At 41.3% G+C, this 21168-nt stretch overlaps 1 protein-coding gene across 1 annotated transcript in view; it reads right to left on the minus strand.

Annotated features, from left to right (window-relative positions):
- Positions 1-328: 328 nt before the first annotated feature.
- Positions 329-21168, minus strand: part of ninl (ninein-like) — a 31077-nt gene continuing 10237 nt past the window's right edge. The window contains exons 6-29 of the mRNA XM_079362323.1: positions 18968-19144; positions 17079-17215; positions 14364-14504; positions 14000-14174; positions 13633-13743; positions 12782-12868; positions 12064-12214; positions 11043-11111; positions 10330-10454; positions 10167-10247; positions 9752-9882; positions 9194-9331; positions 7341-8807; positions 6324-6428; positions 4944-5013; positions 4332-4499; positions 4114-4230; positions 3356-3469; positions 3109-3255; positions 2704-2853; positions 2512-2625; positions 2217-2426; positions 1692-1805; positions 329-1606 (exon numbers count right to left, since the gene is read on the minus strand). Of these exons, the coding sequence (XP_079218449.1) occupies positions 1415-1606; positions 1692-1805; positions 2217-2426; positions 2512-2625; positions 2704-2853; positions 3109-3255; positions 3356-3469; positions 4114-4230; positions 4332-4499; positions 4944-5013; positions 6324-6428; positions 7341-8807; positions 9194-9331; positions 9752-9882; positions 10167-10247; positions 10330-10454; positions 11043-11111; positions 12064-12214; positions 12782-12868; positions 13633-13743; positions 14000-14174; positions 14364-14504; positions 17079-17215; positions 18968-19144 (4491 nt within the window). The 3' untranslated portion in view covers positions 329-1414. The remainder of the gene's footprint in view (positions 1607-1691; positions 1806-2216; positions 2427-2511; positions 2626-2703; positions 2854-3108; positions 3256-3355; positions 3470-4113; positions 4231-4331; positions 4500-4943; positions 5014-6323; positions 6429-7340; positions 8808-9193; positions 9332-9751; positions 9883-10166; positions 10248-10329; positions 10455-11042; positions 11112-12063; positions 12215-12781; positions 12869-13632; positions 13744-13999; positions 14175-14363; positions 14505-17078; positions 17216-18967; positions 19145-21168) is intronic.

Here is a 21168-nt window from a genome sequence, read left to right on the forward strand (position 1 = left end):
TGAAATAAACAGCCGAGGAATTTGTTTTGAGTGATTGACAAATTTCCCCCCCCCTTTTTTTTTTTTAGGCAAAGCATGAATTGATCCAGAAAACCAACGTGCAGCCCTTAATACATGTCCTCTTTATGCGTCCTGACAAAAATAATCAGCATAGTTCTGTATTCTATTTTTGTTTAAATTGTAAGTCAGAAGCGTTTTGAAGGTTTCTATGAAAGTGTCAAATATTCTCCTGTTGTAAGGAATAAGCTAAGTTTATTAGCTCTGTCTCATTATCTCTGCGTTCCTCAAATAATAGTATATCCATATACACTTCACAAGACAGCACAGCTTGATAAAACATAATTTAATGTGGTATCATACACGGTCATCGGTCACTCTGTCCCACTTACAGGTGTGCGATTTGGTTGGTTGTACCTGAACAGGAAAACTCCTCAGAGGAAGAGGTCTCACTCTGAGGGAAACACTACAGTGTAGTCACCTGCAGACACTTAAAATCCACGAGCAAAAAAATAAGTCTCACTTTGACATCAAAACAACAATACAAATATATAAAAAGAACATAATACCCTCATGGTTGAAATACTTCAGAGTAGTGCTGAACACACAGAGCTCACTGTGCCTGGTCGGACTGGTTGGTCATGTTAAAGAAGCAAAAGTTCAGTTTCTGTGAAGCAGCTTCAGGTAGAACAAACAGAAACAGTCACCTACTGAATAGATGGTACAAGAAAAGCTGGTGACGGCGTGTAGTTGGCCGTGACGCTACAAATCAACATCTCTCCACTGTTTGTGCGTCCTCGTTTTGTTTTTCACCGACACACCCAATGAAGACTTGAAAAACCAACAAGTTACACCTCTTGCTCTCCATACAGACATTTCCAGCATTCAACAAAAGAATGCTCTAACATGATTGGGTGTGAGCACGTGTGAAGGATAAAACCTTTGAACATCTGCAAAATGTTTTCCTTAATCTTTATAAAAAAGTCTTGGAAGCTTAACTTGTTTTCTGTTGCTGTATTAGGCTCTCTTTAATGTCCCTTTGTCATCATTTTGTCCAATTATATGTTCAATATTTGATTCACCTTCAAACAGCGATGCTCAGTTGTGTTCATTCATAAATACATCTAAAGTACCACAAACAAAGCTTCAGACATTCAGGTCCCACTTTGAAAACATGGTCGAACATGTCGCACCATTCTCAACCGACAGAACATGCAAGATATCTCAGGACATCCTGCTCTAGTATTTGCGTTTCTTTAAATCCAGCATTTTGATTAAGCTGGGTAGACGTTTGTTGCCCTGCTTCAAGTCTTTGTGCCAAACTGGGTGAAACAAATCCGGTTTCTGTCCCTCCAAGCTGAAGCTGCTTTAGTGAAACTGACTGAGGTGTTTGGTGTTTCATTGAGCAGCTACGCGGCTACGTGGCCAGTGACGCAGGGACGATCTCTCTCAGAAGTTTGTTCAGAGCGTGGACTTTCTCCTCCAATGAGAAGTTCTTTTTCTCTGCACTTTTCTGTCGCTGCTCTGTGACCTGCAGAGCTTTCATCAGCTGAGAGTTCTCCACGTACAGATCCTTCAGCAGCACGCTCGACTTTGTGTTCTTTGCCATCTGCAGAAGAGAGGTCAACATTTTACCATAGAGTCGGAAGGGTGACCTCGCTGTATCTGGACTGTTGTGGTTTTACTGGACTGACCTGTTCTTTGAGCTGCTGCACTTTCTCCTGCAGAACCAGCCTCACCCCCTTCAGTTTAGTCTCCAGCTCCTCCATCCTCTGCTGCAGGGCCGACATCGCCTTCTCATACTGATCCTGAACGCATCAGACACGAAAACAGTTAGACGTGTGCGAGCCACCATCAAAGTGTTCACACTGACTGTCCTCCGGCTGCCTCGTCTCTCTCAACAACACTCATGTTACCTTCAGGAAGAAAGGGGCGGAGCCAGTTCATTTGATTTCATGCACCTACGCAGGCTGGGTCTAGTTTATGCAAGCTTGCTTCACAGTTTCTCTCTCTCACCAAATTTGCTTAGTTGTCTTTGTGTATGTGGTGTTGAGGTGACAAAACATTCACCATTACAATCACCTCTGATTCACAGACTGCATGTTCTTTTATTAGGAAGTTTTGCCTTTGCTTTCAATAAGAGAAATATAATTACTCTGTGTGGACACCCTCTTCTCCCAGCTCACTGAGCCAAACCCCTTTGACCTTTGTGTGTCTACCTGCTTCATGCTGAGCTGAGTGCTGCTCTGCTGGGCCTGAAGCCTCAGTGTGTCCTCCAGCTGCTGACTCCTCATCTGCTCCTCCACCAGTCGAGCTTGCAGCAGCTCCACCTGCTCTCTGCTCCCTTCTCCTGCTCGCTCCTGCAGCTCTTGCAGCTGCCGCAGGTGCTGTGCCTGTACCAGACCGAGCGCAGTGTCAGCCTGCAAAGCCTGCACACACAGGACACGTTCTTAAAACACAACACTCTTGATTTCACATCAGTGTCAGTGTGATTCTGTCAGGCGTGCTCCTGACCTGATCTTCAGCCTGCGTCTGTGCCGTCTCCAGCTCCTTCAGTTTGGTCTTCAGGTTCTGCTGCTCCAGGGTTAGTTTGTGGACCTCCAGACCCTGAACCTGTAGTTCAGACAGCTGAGAAACATCAAGCAGTGAGCTTTCGTGAACTCTAGTGATCTCGGATTATATTTAGACAGTTAAACAGTCTGGTACCTTGAGCTGGAGCTCCTGGTTCTGGACTCTCAGTTTGTGGGTCTCCTCCTGGAAACTGATGGAGGTCTGCTCATCCTGCTCCTCTAGAGCTCGTCTCAGCTCTTCTTTCTCCCTCAGGAGCTTCTTGACGCTGCTCTCCAACTCCCCAATCTAAAGTTGAAATAACAGAATCTGTGAACTTACTTCTGACGGTATACAGAGGTTTACTTTCCTCAGTCTAAACAAAACTCGTAACCAAAAGGCTGTAGGAGACAAGAACCCGACCTGCGTGATGTCAGATTTCAGATTAAGAGCACATTGTAATTACAGCACTAAGAAAACTAATATATTTTAAGAAAACTTCAAATGCATATTCTGTAGTCTTCCAGACCTTCTGGTTAGGTGCAACATTTTCTTGGCACTGACCTTGCTCTGACCGTCTTGCAGCTTCCTCTGCAGCTCAGTCACTTCCTGTGCATGGCCGAGGTTCACCTGATTCGCCGTGTGGAGCTGAGCGCGTAGAAGCTCAACCTCCGCCTCCACAGAAAGCAACGACTTCTGCAGTTTCTCCACCTGCCGGAGACAAACGTCATCGTTAAAACTGACACAGTGGGGCTCTTCTAATCATAACTTTTATTTTCATACGGTGGCTTTTTGTCGTTTCTGTTTTGACCTTGTCGTTCCGGTCGTCTGCTTCTCTCAGCAGCTTGGCTTTTTCCTCCTCCAGCCATTGCAGCTTCAATGTTGCAGTGCTGAGCTCCGCCTCCAGCTCCGACAGACGACCCAGCTAAAGAGTTTTGAAGAACATCTTAACACACAGTCTGACACTTGGTGAAACCAGCTTTTGAGCTAACATGAATACAGTAATTTTAATTCATCACACACAAAACCTGAACAACAAACTCACAACTGTCAAGTTCAGTGACTGAATTTGCTCGTTATTGTCTCGCAAATAGCTATCAGCGATCAATTGTTACAGTGACCCTGCCTCCTATTAAGCACAATATTCATTTCAACCTTAGCTAAATGTAAACTTGAGAGTTATCATGAATAAACAGACACGGGGTGGATAGACCAAAACCTTTTGTGGTAGAATTTGAATTGTTTTTTTATTTTGTTTTTTTATTTGGGCATCAAAGTAAAGTGTCTAATGAGTACTGCTAGTCCTTTTATTCCTGCAGCCAGCTGAGGAACTACTTTTTTTCCCCCTCACTCCCGCTGTGGCTTCATTGCTCAGAACTTTCAGCTGAAAACACTGATCTATCTAGTTCGTTGACCTGATGTTGGGATTATTCATGTACACATACGTAAGTTTCTTCTCAGCAAAACACATCCAGGAACTTAACGTCCCTGTCGCACAGCCTTGCTTATGTGCTGGTCTCATTAGTTTCTCAAATGACAGATTAAAGAAAAGAGGAAGGTGTTAAGCACCTTCTCCTTGCAAGAGTGGAGCTCTCTCTCCAGCAGCTGTCTCTCCTGCATCCAAGAGGTCTGCTGCTGCAGCTTTTCTCTCTCCTGCTGCACAGCAGCATCCTGCAACCGCCGCACCTGAAATCATAAGGAATGGTGTAAGCGTGAATCTTCTGGCATACAGCTGTACAGAATTAAAGAAGCAAATCAGTCGTTAGATCTACTTTCAGTTTGCTCACCGATGCTCCTTCCTCCTCCTGCTCCTTGGAGACAATTACTAAACGCTCCTGCAACATCCGAACTGACTCCTGGTCTCCACGGAGACGGGCACTCAGCTCAGCGTTGTCGTTGCTGAGCTGCAGGTTTCTGCTGCTCAGATCCAGAACCTCCTCACGGTACCTCGAGTTCTGCAGACGAACAGAGGACAAGATTGTTGTAGTCATTCCGTCAGAAACCAAAGTTAGAACAGTTCAGCAAGACTTCATTTCTTCACTTTATTTTACTCATTATAGTCAATAGTTTCAGCTGCTAACTTGTCTACTCTCACTAATGTACTTTAAAAGATGTATCATTGTTTTTTCTCTAATCAATACTGCTTTTTTGCATGTTTATCTACTCCGGCAAAGTATGTTTACATTCAGTTAAACATGACTTACAAACGTAGTTAATTTCTCACATTTTTGACTAATTGGAACGTATAAGTGAAATCCTGGTGTAAATATTACTTGTGTTGTTATTCTTAGCCGTTATACTTTGTACATTTTTAGATCTTTTCTGCTTTGTATTCCATATGATATTGTTTTGTGTGTTTGATGTCCTGCTGCTGTAACGCCTAATCTATCTATTCTTACCTCTTTGTGCAGCTTTTCCTCTTCTTGTCTGCTCCTCTCATGTTCTCTCTCCATCTCCTCCAGTTTCCCTCTGACAAAAGGAGAAGGTTTGTGTATTTCATTATCAATAGTGGATATATATTCATGACATTTACATTTACACGACAGAAAAAAAATACATTGTAATATTTTCCTAGTGCTACATGAACGTTAATTTATAATTGTAGAAATATTGTATAATTAAATAAAATATTGTTATAGAAAAAGATAGGGTCTTACTTTAGAAAACATGAATCAGAGCCTTAAGAATTTAAATATTTATAATGGTAAAAAAAGAATTGTACAAAAAGTAGTTTAAATTTACAGATCAACAATCGACAGAAGTATGAAGGGACATCCAATAAAAACGCATCAGGTTGTCCTTTTGCTTTTAGATCTTAGTTTGCTCCCCTGCAAATAAAACAAGTATCAGAATCCACTTTCTCTTTTAGCTTAGATTTGTTATTTTCTCCGTCATCGATATACAGAAAATTGTTTATGAAGATGGTTTAAGGACGTTACTAATGAGACACTTACCATCACTAGGCTGTATGAATCTATTCATTAAAATACATAAAGATGAGGAGCAGTTCTATACAATGCACGGACATATATAACTGGATATTTTATCTATATTATACTTTATAACCGTCAATCTGCCTGTCGCAGCCTCTGAGCACACGTAACCTGCCATTCACTGCACATCATGTCTTCATTGTCCTGTTGAGTTCACCCCATGATGTATAGTCTTCTGTATATATCCTCTTCTACTATTTTTCAAATTGTATTTATGTTACTATCTCATTGGGTTTTTGACTTTTTTAAATTTCTGTATTGCTGCTGCTGCATCCTGAATCTCCCCATTGGGGATCAATGAAGTAATACTGTAGTTTATCTAATCTTAGGTTTGGTTTAGTGCGGTGTTGCAGGCTGCATTACTTTTTTCAAGAAACCTACAGCAGAAGGTTCAGTTCATAGAAACACTGTCTGACAGTGAAGGAGAAACACTGACTGACAGTCTTGCGGCTTCTTTTCTTTCATTCATGCTGGTCTTTTGGCCTCATTGACACAAGTTTACAGTTTACAGCTTGCAGTTTTTGTCTTTAAGTTTTTAAATCCCCCCACGCCAGGAGCTTGTTCAATTCTGCAACAGTGCTATTCAGAGGAACCAACCTTTTCATGATCCAGTTCTCAACAGTTTATCACCAGTTGTATTTTGTGTCTTTAGAGATGATGATCATGAGTCATTGCATGTTGTAGTAAAAGGTGCTTAATCTTAGTTTCACTTCCACCTAAAGAAAAGCCTACAAGCTCACGGGCCGACTGATTAAAAACAGTTGCTCATCATGAGTGCTTTCTCACCTCTTCTTGGCCACATCGTCCTCGATGTTCTGAACTTCCTGCTGCAGGACGCTCAGTCGCTCCTGAAGAGCTCCGTTCTCTGATCGTACCTCCTCCAGCTGAGCCCTGCAGGCGTGGGACACACACATCTTAGAAACAAACTTCATCTCAAACAAATTCTTCATCAGATGACTGATGCTCTCGAATAAATACTTGTCTGCAAAATAATTAAGTCCGCATGTTTGGACCTTGAACTCATTCATTTGTGGCTGAAATTAATCAGAATTATTTGAATTTTAATTTGGATCTGTTTTTAAAACCTTGATTCATAAAGTGTTTTATTAAGCTATCTAATAGTCTGAGGTTATTTTTGATGCTGATCACAAGCAGATTTATTTCCCTCCAACTAAGAGACCCTGATCATCTCCTCGCCGTTGATTTTTGTCTTTTCTTAATAAATCAGCAGTTGAATCATTTCTGTTACTCAACTCTATTCTCCATCTGAACAAATATACAACAGAAATGAAAAATATTTCTGTATATATATATATCTTTTTTTATAACATGAACTGACACTTGCATGTCATTTTAACAGTATTATAAAGGATCTTATAATAACTGCACATTTTGGGCAGCACATTTCATGCCTTCAGTTTGGATTTCTTTTTTTTTAATTAAAATTAATCTTCATCTTGTCAATGTATTATTTGTACCACAAGAAAAACATTGAGTTTAAAAAGAAAACAAAAAGGACAGACGGGATGACATAGAAACAGTGTTATTGATGAACAGTCCGTCATGCATTTATCATTCGGTTAGCGATGAGGTGAAGTGTTAAAGCGTTGCAAACAGGGCGCTGGCTGCAGTGCACAGTGGAATAGAGACTGAGCAGCCATTCGCTCTGGAAGAGTTTCTACCTGTTGAAAATGTCAATTAGTCATTCAGCTATCGAGAGCTTAAAGCACGGCGGCAGATGGAGGTTAGTCATCATTTCGATCAGGATCTGGATCTCTGAAGTCTGTCTCATGCGCCACAAACCTGTGTGGACTCGCTGGGTCCATCACTTCCTCAAGGGCCAGGACCAGTCCTTCCAGCTCCATCAGCTGCTGTTTTAGCCTACTCTTCTCCTGTTCAAAGTCCTCCTCCGCCTCCCTCAGCTGCTTCTGGAAGTCCTGAAGGATCTGTTGCAGCTGGAGAACTTGTTGTCTGACCTGGTTCAGCTCTTCATCCTTCACTTCCAGCTGATTGGTTAGCCGCTGTATGTTGTTGTGATCCTTCTCAGAGGAGGCTTTGGCCATCTGTAAGAGTTCAGTACCATTCGCTACCTCAGCCTGGAGCTGATTCATCACTCTGGTTTTGGAGTTGAGTTGCCTCTTGAGGTCCAGAACCAGATCTGCGGTCTCGTTGAGCTGGAAGCTGAGCTCTCTGAGATGGTCTCGGAGCATGGAGATCTCCTCCTCCATCTCTACAATCTGTGTGGAGAGTTGGTCTGCAAGCCGGGTGTAGCCTACATTCTCCTGGCTCAGACGACAGACTTCTTCCCTCTCCTCATCTAGACTGGACCGAATCTGCAAGGTCCGGGTCTGCTCCAGCTTCAGAGCCTCCTGCAGGGCCTCCTCCGTACTCTTCTTCCTCTCCAGCTCCTCAGAGACGCCATCCAGCTCCAGCTGCAGGTTGTCCACAGCCATGGCCTGCTCCTTCAAGTCTTGGATCAGCCTGGCCCTGTCAGTCTTCAGCGAGTCCAGCTCAGCAGTCAGTCTTAAGAGACACTCATTTTTGTTCCTCATGGCCTCCTGTAGATTCTCAAGCTCTAACCTCAGGGCATGAACAGTCTGCTCTTTGGCTCTGAGCTGCGCCTGCTGTTGGTTGAAAGCGTTGGAGAGGCGGCTGCAATTATCAGCCACCAGCTCTCGATCCTGCTGGATGCTGTGAGACGCAGCCCTCAGGTTTCCTAGTTCCTCTTTTTGCTGGGTCACCTGAAGTGAAAGCTGCTCCTCCCTGCTCTTCACCAGCTGCAGTTCCTCTTCCAGAAAGCTCTTATCTGAGGCGAGCCGTTTGTTTACAACCTCATTGGACTCTAGATAGGTGATGCTCTCCGCCAGCTGAGTACAGGCCTCCTCCAGTCTGGCTTCCAGCTCAGCGCAACGGCCACAAGAAGCTGCAAGATCCTCCTCCAGCTGACCACAGCGCTCTCTAAACTCCTCTAAACTGGCCTCCAATTGGCTCCTCTGCAGACAGGAGCTCTGGATCTTAAGGACCTTCTCCTCATGCTGTTCTTCCATCCTTTTCTTTTCAGAGAAACACTGACTGTAGATCCTGGCCTGCTCTTCCTCTGCTCTAGCTCGACACCGCTGCCTCTCCTGCTCGGATTCTGCAAGTCTTTTTTCCCAGAATTCTTTCTGCTCCTGCAGCTGCCGGCGCTCCTGGTGGAGCTGGTGAATGAGGCAGCGTTGACTCTCTGTGTGCTGCAGCTTCATCTGAGAAAGCTGCTGCTCTGCTTCCTCCCTGCTTACAGAGGTCATTATACACGACAGATGGAGCGTGTTACACAGTGAATAGATGAAGGAAGTATCCAGAACTATTCACCCGTTTATGTTCCTCAAAAAGTAACAGCATTAATCTAAATCTTTGTATGTAATGTATTCTTATTTTAAATACCAGAAAGGTTGAGACAAATCATTTTATAAACGTAGCTCTCTTCGGTCTGTTTCCGGTTAACTTTGACTTCTGACCTCTATAAAAAGATTCTTCGTTTGCTCAGAGATACCAACAGAGCCGCAACGCCTCAGCCTTAAATAAATGTCTATTTAAGGCAGCGAGAAACACCGTGGCTGTGATACTGCCGATTTAAGGCACAATCTCTCAGAGCGGACTGTGAGGTCACCACCCACCTGACCAGCATCACTTCCTGGTCCATCTTCAGCTTCAGCTCCGCCTCCAGCTGGTCCTTTTCCGCACTCAGTCTCTGAACAAGGTTACCAATCTCTCGTGCAAAGTTCTGCTCCAGCTCAGCGCGCTCCCGATGCATTCTGGGAAAATAAGAAGGCATGAACATGGTCAAAAAGCAGATAAGAAGCTTACTCAGAAGAATGGACTTGAAAAAGCCATTACCGTACGGCAGCTTTTACAGAACCTCGTCTAAGACTGCATGAAACAGTCAAATAAAGAACAAACTTTGTTGATAGACCAGGTGACATTGTATCCAAGTATCCAAGAGAGTTATGAAGTGTTTATTATGAAGTGCTTCCAACAAGTTCCAGAACACAAAGAACAGGACAGTCTATCAAGTCTTAGCGAAAGGAAAAAAGAAAAAAAAACCTAGACAAAAGTGAGAGGGTCAAAATAAGAGATAAGTAAGATATATTTGATTATTTTTTCAAACTAAATAACAAAAGTTACAAATGTGTAGTCTACAGAATGTCTACAGAAAGCTGATGACTCTCATTTACCTGCGCTCCTGCTCGTGGCTCAACCCTCCTCCGTGTTGAATCTGAGTCTGCAGTTTGTCCAGAGCCTCCTTCAGCTGCTTCACCTGCAGCTCCGCCTGAGCTTTCTGCTCCTCCAGTTCACTGATCTCCATCTAACAGACACGTTCAAATAAACTCATGATGACACAACACATTTATCAGTTGCTGTTCACAGCCAATGTTATCTGATTGTTTTCAGTTTACATCTTTAAGTGGCAGAAGATTACGTTTAAAGTACCATCTGAACACTGACTAAATCAGCTCAGGAAGAACACAAAACAACTTGTTACAAATGTATTAAAAGAAAGAAGAGAACAGAGACAATAATAGTTTAGAAGTGTATTAATGCACCTATCAATTATTTCAGATTAATCAAAATAGGAACGAGAAATGAAACCTTGAAGGCCTGAGAGATGTCTTTACGTTCGACCTCCATGCTCTGTCTCATCACCTCCAGGCTGCGCTCGTAGTAGTTTGTCTGGATGAAGGGGAGGAAGGTTTTCATTGTCCTTCATGTCAAATCTCTTCATAAAACCTTAAACCTGTGTGATGTGTGTTACCTGAGTCTCCAGCTTGATGTGGAGCTGCTGTTGCTCCTGGTTGTGTTTTTCCTTCAGCTGCTCCAAAGCCAGTTCAGTCTGGATGCTGACAGCAGGCCCAGAGACGTTGTCCAGAGAGCCCAGAGCTGATAGAGAGAGAGAGAGAGAGCTGGATGACCAAAGTGACGGGATACCATGACATGGTGGGGGGTTTTTTTGGCAGGATAAATAGTTTATTTCAACGTTTTATAAAAGTTACACAAAAATAATAAACAAAACAAAAAATTAAGAGAAAAAGAAAGTGAACATTCGAACAAAATACATTTTTCTTTGTCTTTAAAAAATAATTTAACTGAGAACCCAAGCCTGTCTCTGTGTCATCCAAATTCCTTCTTGCTTACTCTTCACTTTGTTTTAACTCGAGATGTTCTGATTACCATTTTTTCTTTCAGAAGCCAACTCCTATAACTTGACTTGAGTACTGGCTGAAACATCTCCAAATACTTTACTTTATGTAAAAACATAAAATCTATATTATCAGAAATTTAAAAAAAAAACAAAAAAAAAAACAACAAACGAAACAATCTTTTTTTATATTTTGGTTTTAATAAAATAGCACTGAGAGACCGGCGTCTCAGCTTGTGATAATCTGCCATGCTGCCACGTCCCACACAGGCAGGTGATTAACTATAGTCAGTGTGAACAAACATGTTTGTGCAGGTTGTGATCCTCACCTGTTTTATCTGCTGGCTGCAGTTTCTTCCTGACCAGAGGAGAAGAACTGCGCTTCATATCAGACTCATCTAAAAATAAATATATAAAATGCAAATAAATAAAAAAAAAAAAAAAAAGTACTGAACACTGTAATACACATCAGGAAAAAAAATTAACACACATGCTGAGTAACAACAGAGAGGAACTTTGGTCAGGAAACTGAGAACATGACATGTTCAGATAGAAAACTAAAAACAAACTTACTGTGAGACATGATGAAACTTAAAAATATACAGAAGAAACCTGCAGACTGAGCCGTCTCCTGAAGAGTGTGTGTGTGTGTGTGTGTGTGTGTGTGTGAGTGTGTGTGTGTGTGAGAGAGAGGGAGTGTCCACCTGAACAGATCAAACCTGCTCAGCTAAATTCCTGAGAACACATCCAGTTCATCTCTTCTACTTTGCTCTGACGTTTGTTATTTTACGAGTTAACTTATAAGATCTGAAACACAAGCAACTTCATCCTTTATTTAATTACTGGTGCATAACTTTAATTAGTAATTCAGTGTCATTTTACACACTCAAAAAAAAAGTTTATATTTCCTAGTGGCAGGTCTACAATTTGCAGATTTAAAGTTTCTCTTTATTCAAAATCACAGTAAACTGAATATCTTTGGTTTTGGACAAGCCTTGGACAGATGTTTGAACCTCAGCTTAGTTTGTCACAACTCATCTCTATTCTCTGTTCAGAACAAATCTTTGAAACCTTGATCTACAAAACAAAATCAAATGGCGCCACCTTCTGTGAGAACAATGTTACTTCACAAGCACGTGGGAGTAATATTTGAACCATGCATGTTTTAGATTTCAATAAATGACGATGATCATGATGTTGAGTTTCCAAAATAAAATGAGAGCCCTTGAACGTACCACTGATATCAGATGTGTGTGTGTGTGTGTGTGTGTGTGTGTGTGTGTGTGTGTGTGTGTGTGTGTGTGTGTGTGTGTGTGTGTGTGAGAGAGAGAGAGAGAGAGAGGATGTTACCTGAGTCAGATTCAGCACTGTCTGTGTGGTGTTGTTCGCTCCAGCTCAGAGCAGAGACGTCGTCTCCAGCAGATCGTCTGGATTTCTTAACTCTCTGAGTCTTCAGCAGCTGCAACTCTGAGCTCAGCTCATCGTTTCTGTCCCGCAGCTCCTGAACACAGCATTCAACCATTTACTCTTTCAATGCACTTTTTTTTCTTCAGAATATGTTCTTCTAGTTTTTTTTCCATGCAGTTTGAATTTCATTAATTGCAAGAAAAACAACATTACTGTGTTGTCAGGGTAAAGATTTATAGATTACATTCATAAGAGTAAACATCTTGAATTTCTTCTGATGTTGCATAAAGAATATTGTCTGAAGTTAATCTCCAATAGAACAAACATCACACTCGGCAGAGTCACAGTGACAGGTATCAACAGACTGATACTTGTTTCCAGCTGTTCTCACCTTGATTTTCTGCTGAACCAACACGAGGCATTCAAGTGCACAGACAAAAACAGACATTAAAACTCCCTAATCGACCTTTTCTGGACATTATTTCACTTACTGGACAAACCTTTATTTTGTATTTAATATTTCAAATGTCTTTCTTTCAATTGTCTAAAATTAAGCAATGACTAGGTCTGAAATGAACATGGGGAGGAACTCTCCACACAGATGAGTAAATCAAACTATTGTGATATGAATGACTAATACTCAAGACAAACAGACTCTCACCCTGCACTGCAGCTCGTACTCTTTGACGATCTCGGAGAATCGTTCCTCATGACTCAGACCAGCACCTGACGGGTCCAAGCTGCCAAACTGTCAATCAAAAAAAAACACAAACGATGGCAACTGTCAAATCAATGGATCAGGAGTCAGCTTCATTATAAGCAGCAAAGAAGAAGAGGAAAGAACTGAAGTCACAGAGGAAACTTTGATCAATTATTCACCAGCTACAAGTTACCTTACACCACTCAGTGAGTGTGTGTGTGTGTGTGTGTGTGTGTGTGTGTTCATTTGCATTTTTGTGAGGACTTGTGTTTCACTGTTATAATTGGAGCAGTCCAGAAAAGCAACACTTTTTTTTGCTCGAAGAAACCTATATTATTAACAATTACACTGTGTTTACGATGTTACACTCTGACACTTTGTTACACTAAAAATTAGTCTTTGTTTGTCTTTTGGGTCAGAAAATGCAGTTTTGAGTTACAATAAGAGAGTAATTAGTGATTACAGAATTAAGTTGAGCGTTTCAATTTGTAGAGTTTGTGGCTCTTGAATGGCAAAACACCAGCACACAAACACAGGTTTGTAGATCTGTAGTTATGTATTGTGTAGGTGTTTTTACCTTTGTTAATTCAATTCAATAACTTTATTTATTTGATGGATAAGATTAGAGATATGAAAACTGATATAAAATAGAATAAAGTCGTAGTGCATTAAGACCAAATAATGCAAACAAGGAAAACAAATAAAAAGGAGGTAGGTAACCGAGTTCACAGCTTCGGTAGTCTGCATAGGATGAGGAGTGTTTATGTCCGTTTTAAATGTCATTGGAGCTGACAACTGTTCAGTTGTGTTACCTTGTCATGAAGCAGCTGGTCCAAGTCTCTCTGCAGTCTGTTCACTGAGCTTTCAGCTTCAGTCAGTTTCAGCTTCACAGCACTCAGCTCCTCCTCCAGACGACAGTTCTCCTGGATAGACAAAAAGGCATTTCAGTACTGAGTAATATTTCTCAATTCTGTTCAAAGATAATCCAGTAGGACATTCATGTTGTGTAACATTGAGGTCTTTTTTACTCATTCATTGGCTGCATTTTCAGACAAAAATATGGGTCAGTACATTAGTGGGCTTGTCTTACTTGCAGACATACACTAAGAAGCCATTACGTGTTAAGAATCAATCAATAATCAGCATTGAAGCCCTTCAGTGCAGGTGATATGAACTCACCTGTGAGGCGCTACAGAGCTCCTCCTGCAACTCGGCCTCCTGTGCTCTGAGCAGCTGTAGCTCAACCTGCAGCGTGCTGCGCTCTCGCTCCACCTGCTGCAGCAGAGCCTCGTTCTCCTGCTCCGACTGAGTGCGAAGAGCCCCAAGTCTGTCACGATACTCCTGCTCCAGGTCCCTACCAATCAAAGAGCAACATTTCATTTTCACCTTGTTTAAAGTATCTGAAGTTAGAAGTCCAGCTCTGGCAGCTTAAGTGTCGAGATATCATTAGTAAAATGTGTAAAAGGTGATCATGTCATTTCTTATTTTGATAAATTAGTGAGTAATATTGCTTCACAATTCAAAATGAAGAATTAAGTAAGACCTGATTCTGGTTTGGTTCAGTGTCTCCATGCTGGCATGTCGGTCGTCCACCTCTCTGACAAGCTGCAGGTTCCTCTGATCAGCCTGCTCCAGGTCTGTCTTCACTTTGTCCCGCTCCTTGCATGCCTGCTCTGCCACCATCCTGAACACACAAGCATATAGATACTCAGTAAAAACACGTTCATTGGTCAACAGTATCTAAGATGCTAAGTTGAGCTTTCCTCTAAATGTTACACCTGTTGCTGCAGCTACCTGAGCTGTTTAATCATTATTATCCACACATATGTGTACTCTTCACTGCAGGAGGCAGAGAACTTCAATCACTGGGGAAGAACAGTTACAGTCAGCCAAATACATGTTAAATACCCTGAGACATAAAATGTTTAATGTCACTTACTCTAGATGTCAACTTCAGCATTTCGAAATCAGTTTTGAAATAATTAAATTATTATTAATGTCATTGTGGGACAAAAGCCCTTACAAAGTGCTGTAACAGTAGTTGAAGTATTATGTCACATAGTTATGCCCAACCTGTGTTGGGCAACAACCCTAAATATGGGCGGAGGAGATCAAGAAGTTTTCACACTTCAATCATCAGATTTATGTTAATGCAACAATTAACATCACTTAGTGGTTTTATATTTACTGTGCAGCTGCGGAAAATTCAGAATTAATACAAATTGATTAATCCCTTAAGCCTTCCTTTCTGGCGTTGAGCTATAGACTTAAAATCACAACAACTTTGATTTAATCTTCTCAGAGCTTTTAAGAGTTGGCTGAGACTTCTGAGTTCTGACGCAACCAGCTGGAATCACGCTTTTTTTTGTGGTACACGTTATACTTTATTGACATTCTGCACAGGGCTGTCAGTTCAAGTCTCACAGTTTATTTAATGATGGGAAAACTATTTCTGGTTGAAAATTTGGTCTTGGAGCATCAGCTTACAATTGTTAGGCTGCTCTGAAGACAAAATACTTAAATCACTAACTCTCATGTTGGACTCTCTGAACACAGGTACACACCTCTCCAGCAGGGGGAGCTCTGCTGGTAGGGAATACAAAACAGGACCGGGCTGAAAGTAAGTGACAACCTTTTCCTCTCACAGAATTAATCTGCATTGATGTGCTCCTACGAGGGGTCCAAATCCAGAGCCTAAAAATATACAGTATATGTTGATTTTGATGTTTCCATGAGCTTGAAAAAGAAATACTGATGTGACAAAGTTGATGAGTTTTATAATTATTAGACCTAATATGTGCTCCTCCATGTTGACAGGGACAGCAGTTACAGCCTAAAACGTTATTACAGATAGAAATGTGCTGAAAACTGTTATGCAATACATAAATTAATAATTTAAAACAAATAAGATTCATGTTTAGAGAGAGAGAAGAATGGCATGCAGGAGAGCAGCCACAGGTTGAACCCAAACTCGAGCTGCCCGCTTGGAGGACTGCGTCACAGCGAGGTCATCTTATATAAGGTTTTTCCTTCACTGTCACACCTTTCTGCATAATTTGAAGGTTTTTCTGACATTTCTCTGAACCTTCTGTTTTAAGGGATCTTTTATGTGATTTTTCTAAGTTGGAAATGATATTCTCATGATTATCGTGACACTACATAAATGCTGGCCGAAGCTTGTGGTTTTGGAAACAGTAGGTTTGTTCTGTCCACGCAAGTTGAACACATTTCATATATTCTACATTGATTAAATAAGTCCTCAATTATCTTCTCTATTATTAACGGAAACACTTGAAACCACTGACACTGGTGACCAGCTCGGCTGTGAAGAAACACAAATTGTTGTTTTATTGTTGCTTAAACGTAATTTTAGCGCACAGAGAAACATTGATTTGCTTAATTTGACTTGCGGACTCAACCTTTAACCTCTCAGCTGCAGCTGACCCAGCAGAGTCTGACTGGTTCGTGTTGATGGTCAGTGGATCTGACAGGAAAAGACTTTGACAATGTTCATCAGAGGTCAAACATTCAATTCAATATCCTTTTCCCATGTCTTTATAAGAGTGAAAGGATTTTTTTTTTTAAAAACAGTTTCATCTAAATCTTTAGCCTAGCTTAGCATAAAGACAGAGCAGATAGAAGCTGCTCGAACAGCTGCATCAAAATATTCAGAATATAACTTAAGACTCCATATTGTATGTTGTGACCTAACAAGCCAGCTATCAATGCATCAGTCAGCTCGGTTTACTCACACTGCAGTGATCAATATACTGTAGTCAATAACATGGTGCTTATAAAGTTAGTTTGCTGCAGCCTGAGGGGATACAAACGAGTGAAAGCAGGGCACAAACAGAGCTAATTATCCCCTTAGCTTCAACCACTCTCACTACTGCATTCAAATGAACTCGTAGCAGTCGTGAGTAACTTTTAGTTTGTGCTACAACATACATTTTCCTGCTAACCTTAAGGGCTTAATGAAGTGTTTTTAATTCAGATGTGGAGAATTTCCCCATAACAGTCAATTACTTAGTCGAACACAAACATTCTCCATCAGCACATCTGGAGAAACATGATAGTCACAGGGAGGATGCTAAACTGTAATCTGCAATAAAAGCTGTCAGAAAAGAGTAAATGCTGCTGATGCAATATTACTCTCTGAGGAGAAGTGGAGGAACAGTAGGAACAACAGGAAATGGGAATAGTCAAGGAAAGTAAATCAGCCTGATGTTCAGTTTAAATGTTTTCACTAAAAACCTACTGCAGGTGTTGGATCTCGTTCTTGTAGGAGATGAGCGCCGCCTGGTGGATGCCGTTCCCGCTGACCAGCAGCTCATTGTCCAGAGCCAGAGTCAGGTCGGCCAGACTGAGACGCTCCTCCAGAGGGAAGTCTAGAGTCTGCAGGGGGGGAGACACGACTTCATTGTTAACAAGGGTAAGAAGTGATCATATTTATAAAAAAGCTTTCCAGTGTTGATCAATTATAATTCCTAATGGCTTTGTTTTTAACCTGCTGGTCTTTAAATTCAACAATGAATTTCAACCTTTTATCTAAGACTTGTTGATACACAGATTTATGAGGAGCAGAAGCAGGTTTCAGGTACCACTGACATATTTAAAGACATCTAACTACAATTAATCCAAACTGGTGAATACAAGGTAAACAAGGCAAAAACAAATTCCCTCCCAAAAAAACAGATATATCAAAATGAATGAATAATTTAATTCTTAGAAGCAGATATTAGTTCACCTGTGTTTATTAACTTTGCTGTTCCTGATCAAAAAATTTGACTCATGTAGCCTGTTCCTATTGGAAAGAGTCTGTTGGTGGCATGTACATAAAAGAACAAGGGAACCTCCCTAAATACTAGCATGTTGATAATCCCATGCTACATGTTAACAGACTAATACACTATGTTCAAGTTGCAGATTCATGTTCCTGCTAGTGATACTATAAGACTTTATTTAACTGTTTCTGTAGAACTCTACAGATCAGGATAATTACTTCAGAGTTTAAACAAATCAATTCTTATTTACAAGTTTAGGTGTGGACTACAATTGTTGAGCAATGTGCTAAAGCACAAGATGTCAACTTTGTAAACTTCATCTCCATCTGTGTGATCCAGAATCTCCTCATAAATACTAAAACACTCCTGCTTGCTCTGGACGAGTGAATGTTCTGAAACTAGGCGGTTGTGTTGAATCTCTAACAGGAAATAGAGAAACATGAGCTTCTGTTCAGCCTCCAGAAGAAACAAAAAGGAATGAGGTGGAGCTGCTCTACTTTAGGGAAACCCTGGACCTCACAGCAGAAAACCACAGGCCGATGAGCTTAGTCTGGCTGAAGCTTAAAAGACAGAGTGCAGTTCAACTGTAAATCAGGCAATTCCCAGGAGGGAGAACTTAAAAGACAAGGAAACATGCAGAGTGGAGGGTGAAGTGAGAGTGATTTAACCAAGCTTGTTTGTTTATTTTACAAAAATCTCTGAACTCTGAAATGCTCCAGAAGTGGGTCAGTATGGAACTGAATCACATAGACTGACTCTATTTTCTGTTTATCAGGAAGACTGAACTGAGTTCTCGTTTGGGAAACTTAGTCATTTTTCTTTAAAAAGAAAAAAAAAGAAAGAAAGAAAAAAAAGAAAAGAGTGAGAGAGAGAGAATTTTTAAAATGAAAGTCTAAAGATGAATCGTTGTATTTCACTTGAACTGAATCAGGACTGATGGGAATCTGTGTGAGCAGGAGAGGACCAAACCCATCTGACAGGACAAATAAAACATGAGCTCTCTGTTCCCAGACTGCATAAATGATTTAATCAGAAAATGATGAATTCCAAATTAAAAGAACATTATGCAACATAAACAGAGCAAAACGCTAAGTAATTACTCTTTCAAGGGAGAAAAGTTATACACAAGAGTCTCTGGATTCACTTTGACCAGAGCTGTTTAGTCTCATGCAGGAGCCCTGATCTTCCTGTTCTGATCAAAGATTAGTCCTGTATCCTGTAGCTCAAGAGCTCCACTGCAAAAAAAGTATTTTTTAAACAGTTTTATGAATATAAAAAGCTAAAACCTCATCACCATAATACAGCCCTGTGTCCAACCTCTCAGTCATGGTACTAATATCCCTCCCTCCTTGTCCGTACAGACCTGCAGAATGCCCCAGCTGTTCCTGATGCCCTCCTCGGTCCAGAGGGCCGTGACCCGCTCGGGGGTGCTGCATCCTGAGCCGTCATCGAGCCGGCTGAGGACTCTGTGACCGACAGTGGCCGTTAGTAGGGATGGAGTGGTGGAGCGAGCGGAGTGCTCCTCTGAGACAGCTTCAGACTGCATGGACGACAAGAAACGAGAGCGTGTCAGCCCTGTGAGGTTTAAGCATGTTCTCGTCTTTAACTAGATGGATTGAAGAGTTGCAGTGTTGTGTTGTGTTCAGCATTAGAAGCCTTCACAGACAAAGGGGCTTTAAAAACAGCAGTAATGAACAGATTTCTCAGGGTCCTAATAAACGCCTGTTGTTGGGTGTGATGTGGTAACATTTAATCTGGATTAGCCTACTTTCACTGAGACATGCAGTTCTGAGCACAAACATCCCAGAAACACCGACCCGAACATGAAGAGTCGTAGACTGTGGAGGTTCCCACTGCACAGTAGTACATTCCCATGAGGGAATAATTGTCCCCTTAACAGTTCACTATGCTCCTTTTTTATATTCTGTGATAATGTCTATAAGTCTGAGTCTAAAAAGTTATTTATAAATGAAAACAACTGTCAAAAAATGTAGTGCACTTTAGAGTACAATGTTTTTCCCGGAGATGTTGCAGAGTAAAAATAAAAACTAAAATAAAATAAAACCACTCTCGTACGTCTGCCTCTAAATTGTGCTAAGTAGAGTTAATGAACGTTCAAACGCTGCAGGCTTAGGCCGAGAGCAGAGTCAACATGTCAAACTGCAGCATGAAAGGGATTAGATGCAGATCTGAGCAACAACGTCCCAGAAACACCAACCAGGGCAGGGAGAGCTCATTCAAGAAAAAACGTTTAAATGTCACAACAGAAAGCAACACGAAGCTGCTTTTAAATGACTCTTAACATGAAGAAAAGTAAGACACTTCAGTTTTCTAGTCTGGCTAACCATTTCAAAGACTATTTTTTAATGATGCACTAAGTGGCATAAAAGCTGGTTTATGCATAATATCCAATGTAGCACTGCTGCAAGTTTTCGGTCTGGGCCTCCCATTGGTCTTGTTTCCCTAATCTTATTCAAAGCTATTTTTAAGTATACATAAGAAAAGCTGTTTTGGGGTTGCCGTGGGAGCTCAGAGAGTGGAGCGTGTAGCAGACAGAGGCCTTGATGCAAAAAAAACAAGACCCGTTTCCAAACCAGGACCTTTGCTGATGACTTTTTTCCCCCTCTTTCTTTTACATCTCTCCCTTTCTACTATTTGATTAGAGCTTAGTGTAAACTTAAGCCTATCCTGCCAGCTTCTGACTAAACCACACTACGCAACAAGCAGGCGCCACTCACTGAACGATTGGGGCAATCACAGTTGTTCATGATCTCATGATGTAGTGTTCATAGGTATGTCCTCCTGTTTCCTCTAAGGCTGCCGACATCTAACAGATTATAGTGTATGAGAAAGTTTCATACATTTCTTTGTTAATTTCACAACGTTTGAGTCCAATATGATGTCCCACCTGGGTGTAGCAGGAGGTCCTCGTGTAGGCGACACTCTTGTCTGTCCCTCACCCATGTTAACAAACCACAGCCTGAGATCAGAGCTGACGTGCAGTGCATGATGGCCTCTAGCTGTCTGTCTGAACAGCTACCTGTTCTCCTGCAGCACCCGACTCACTCCCTCCTGCCTGAATGGACTGATGGCTAGCAGCTGCAGCAAAGCCCTCTGATTGAAGCTCTGATGATGCATTCAGGAGCTCCACATAAACTCAGAGCATCTGAGAAAAAAAGTCCTTTTATAGTTTGTTATCATCCAACATTAATCTTTTAACCCGAGTTTGATTTAATTTGATGAGATTTCTAGAAGTGATTAGAAATGTCTACAAACCTATCCCTACAAGAATTTTCATGTCAGCATTTAAACACTTTAAATGCATTTCATCATAAGTGGGTTGATGGAAGCATTTTGACATTAGTCATTTAATATTCATATTTGACCATTTTGTTTTAAATCTGAATTTAAGCAGAGGTTCCAATGTCGTGTAAAAAGTGGCATTTAAATATGAAACTTTTGACATCAGAATTGTAACACTGGCCTTTGTAGCTGAGCATCTCAATTTCAAACCTTTGCCCTTAGTAGAAAGAAGAAGCTGAAGGGACAAAGAGAATACGGGGA

This window comes from Symphodus melops (assembly GCF_947650265.1).
Source record: "Symphodus melops genome assembly, chromosome: 15".
Taxonomy (NCBI): domain Eukaryota; kingdom Metazoa; phylum Chordata; class Actinopteri; order Labriformes; family Labridae; genus Symphodus; species Symphodus melops.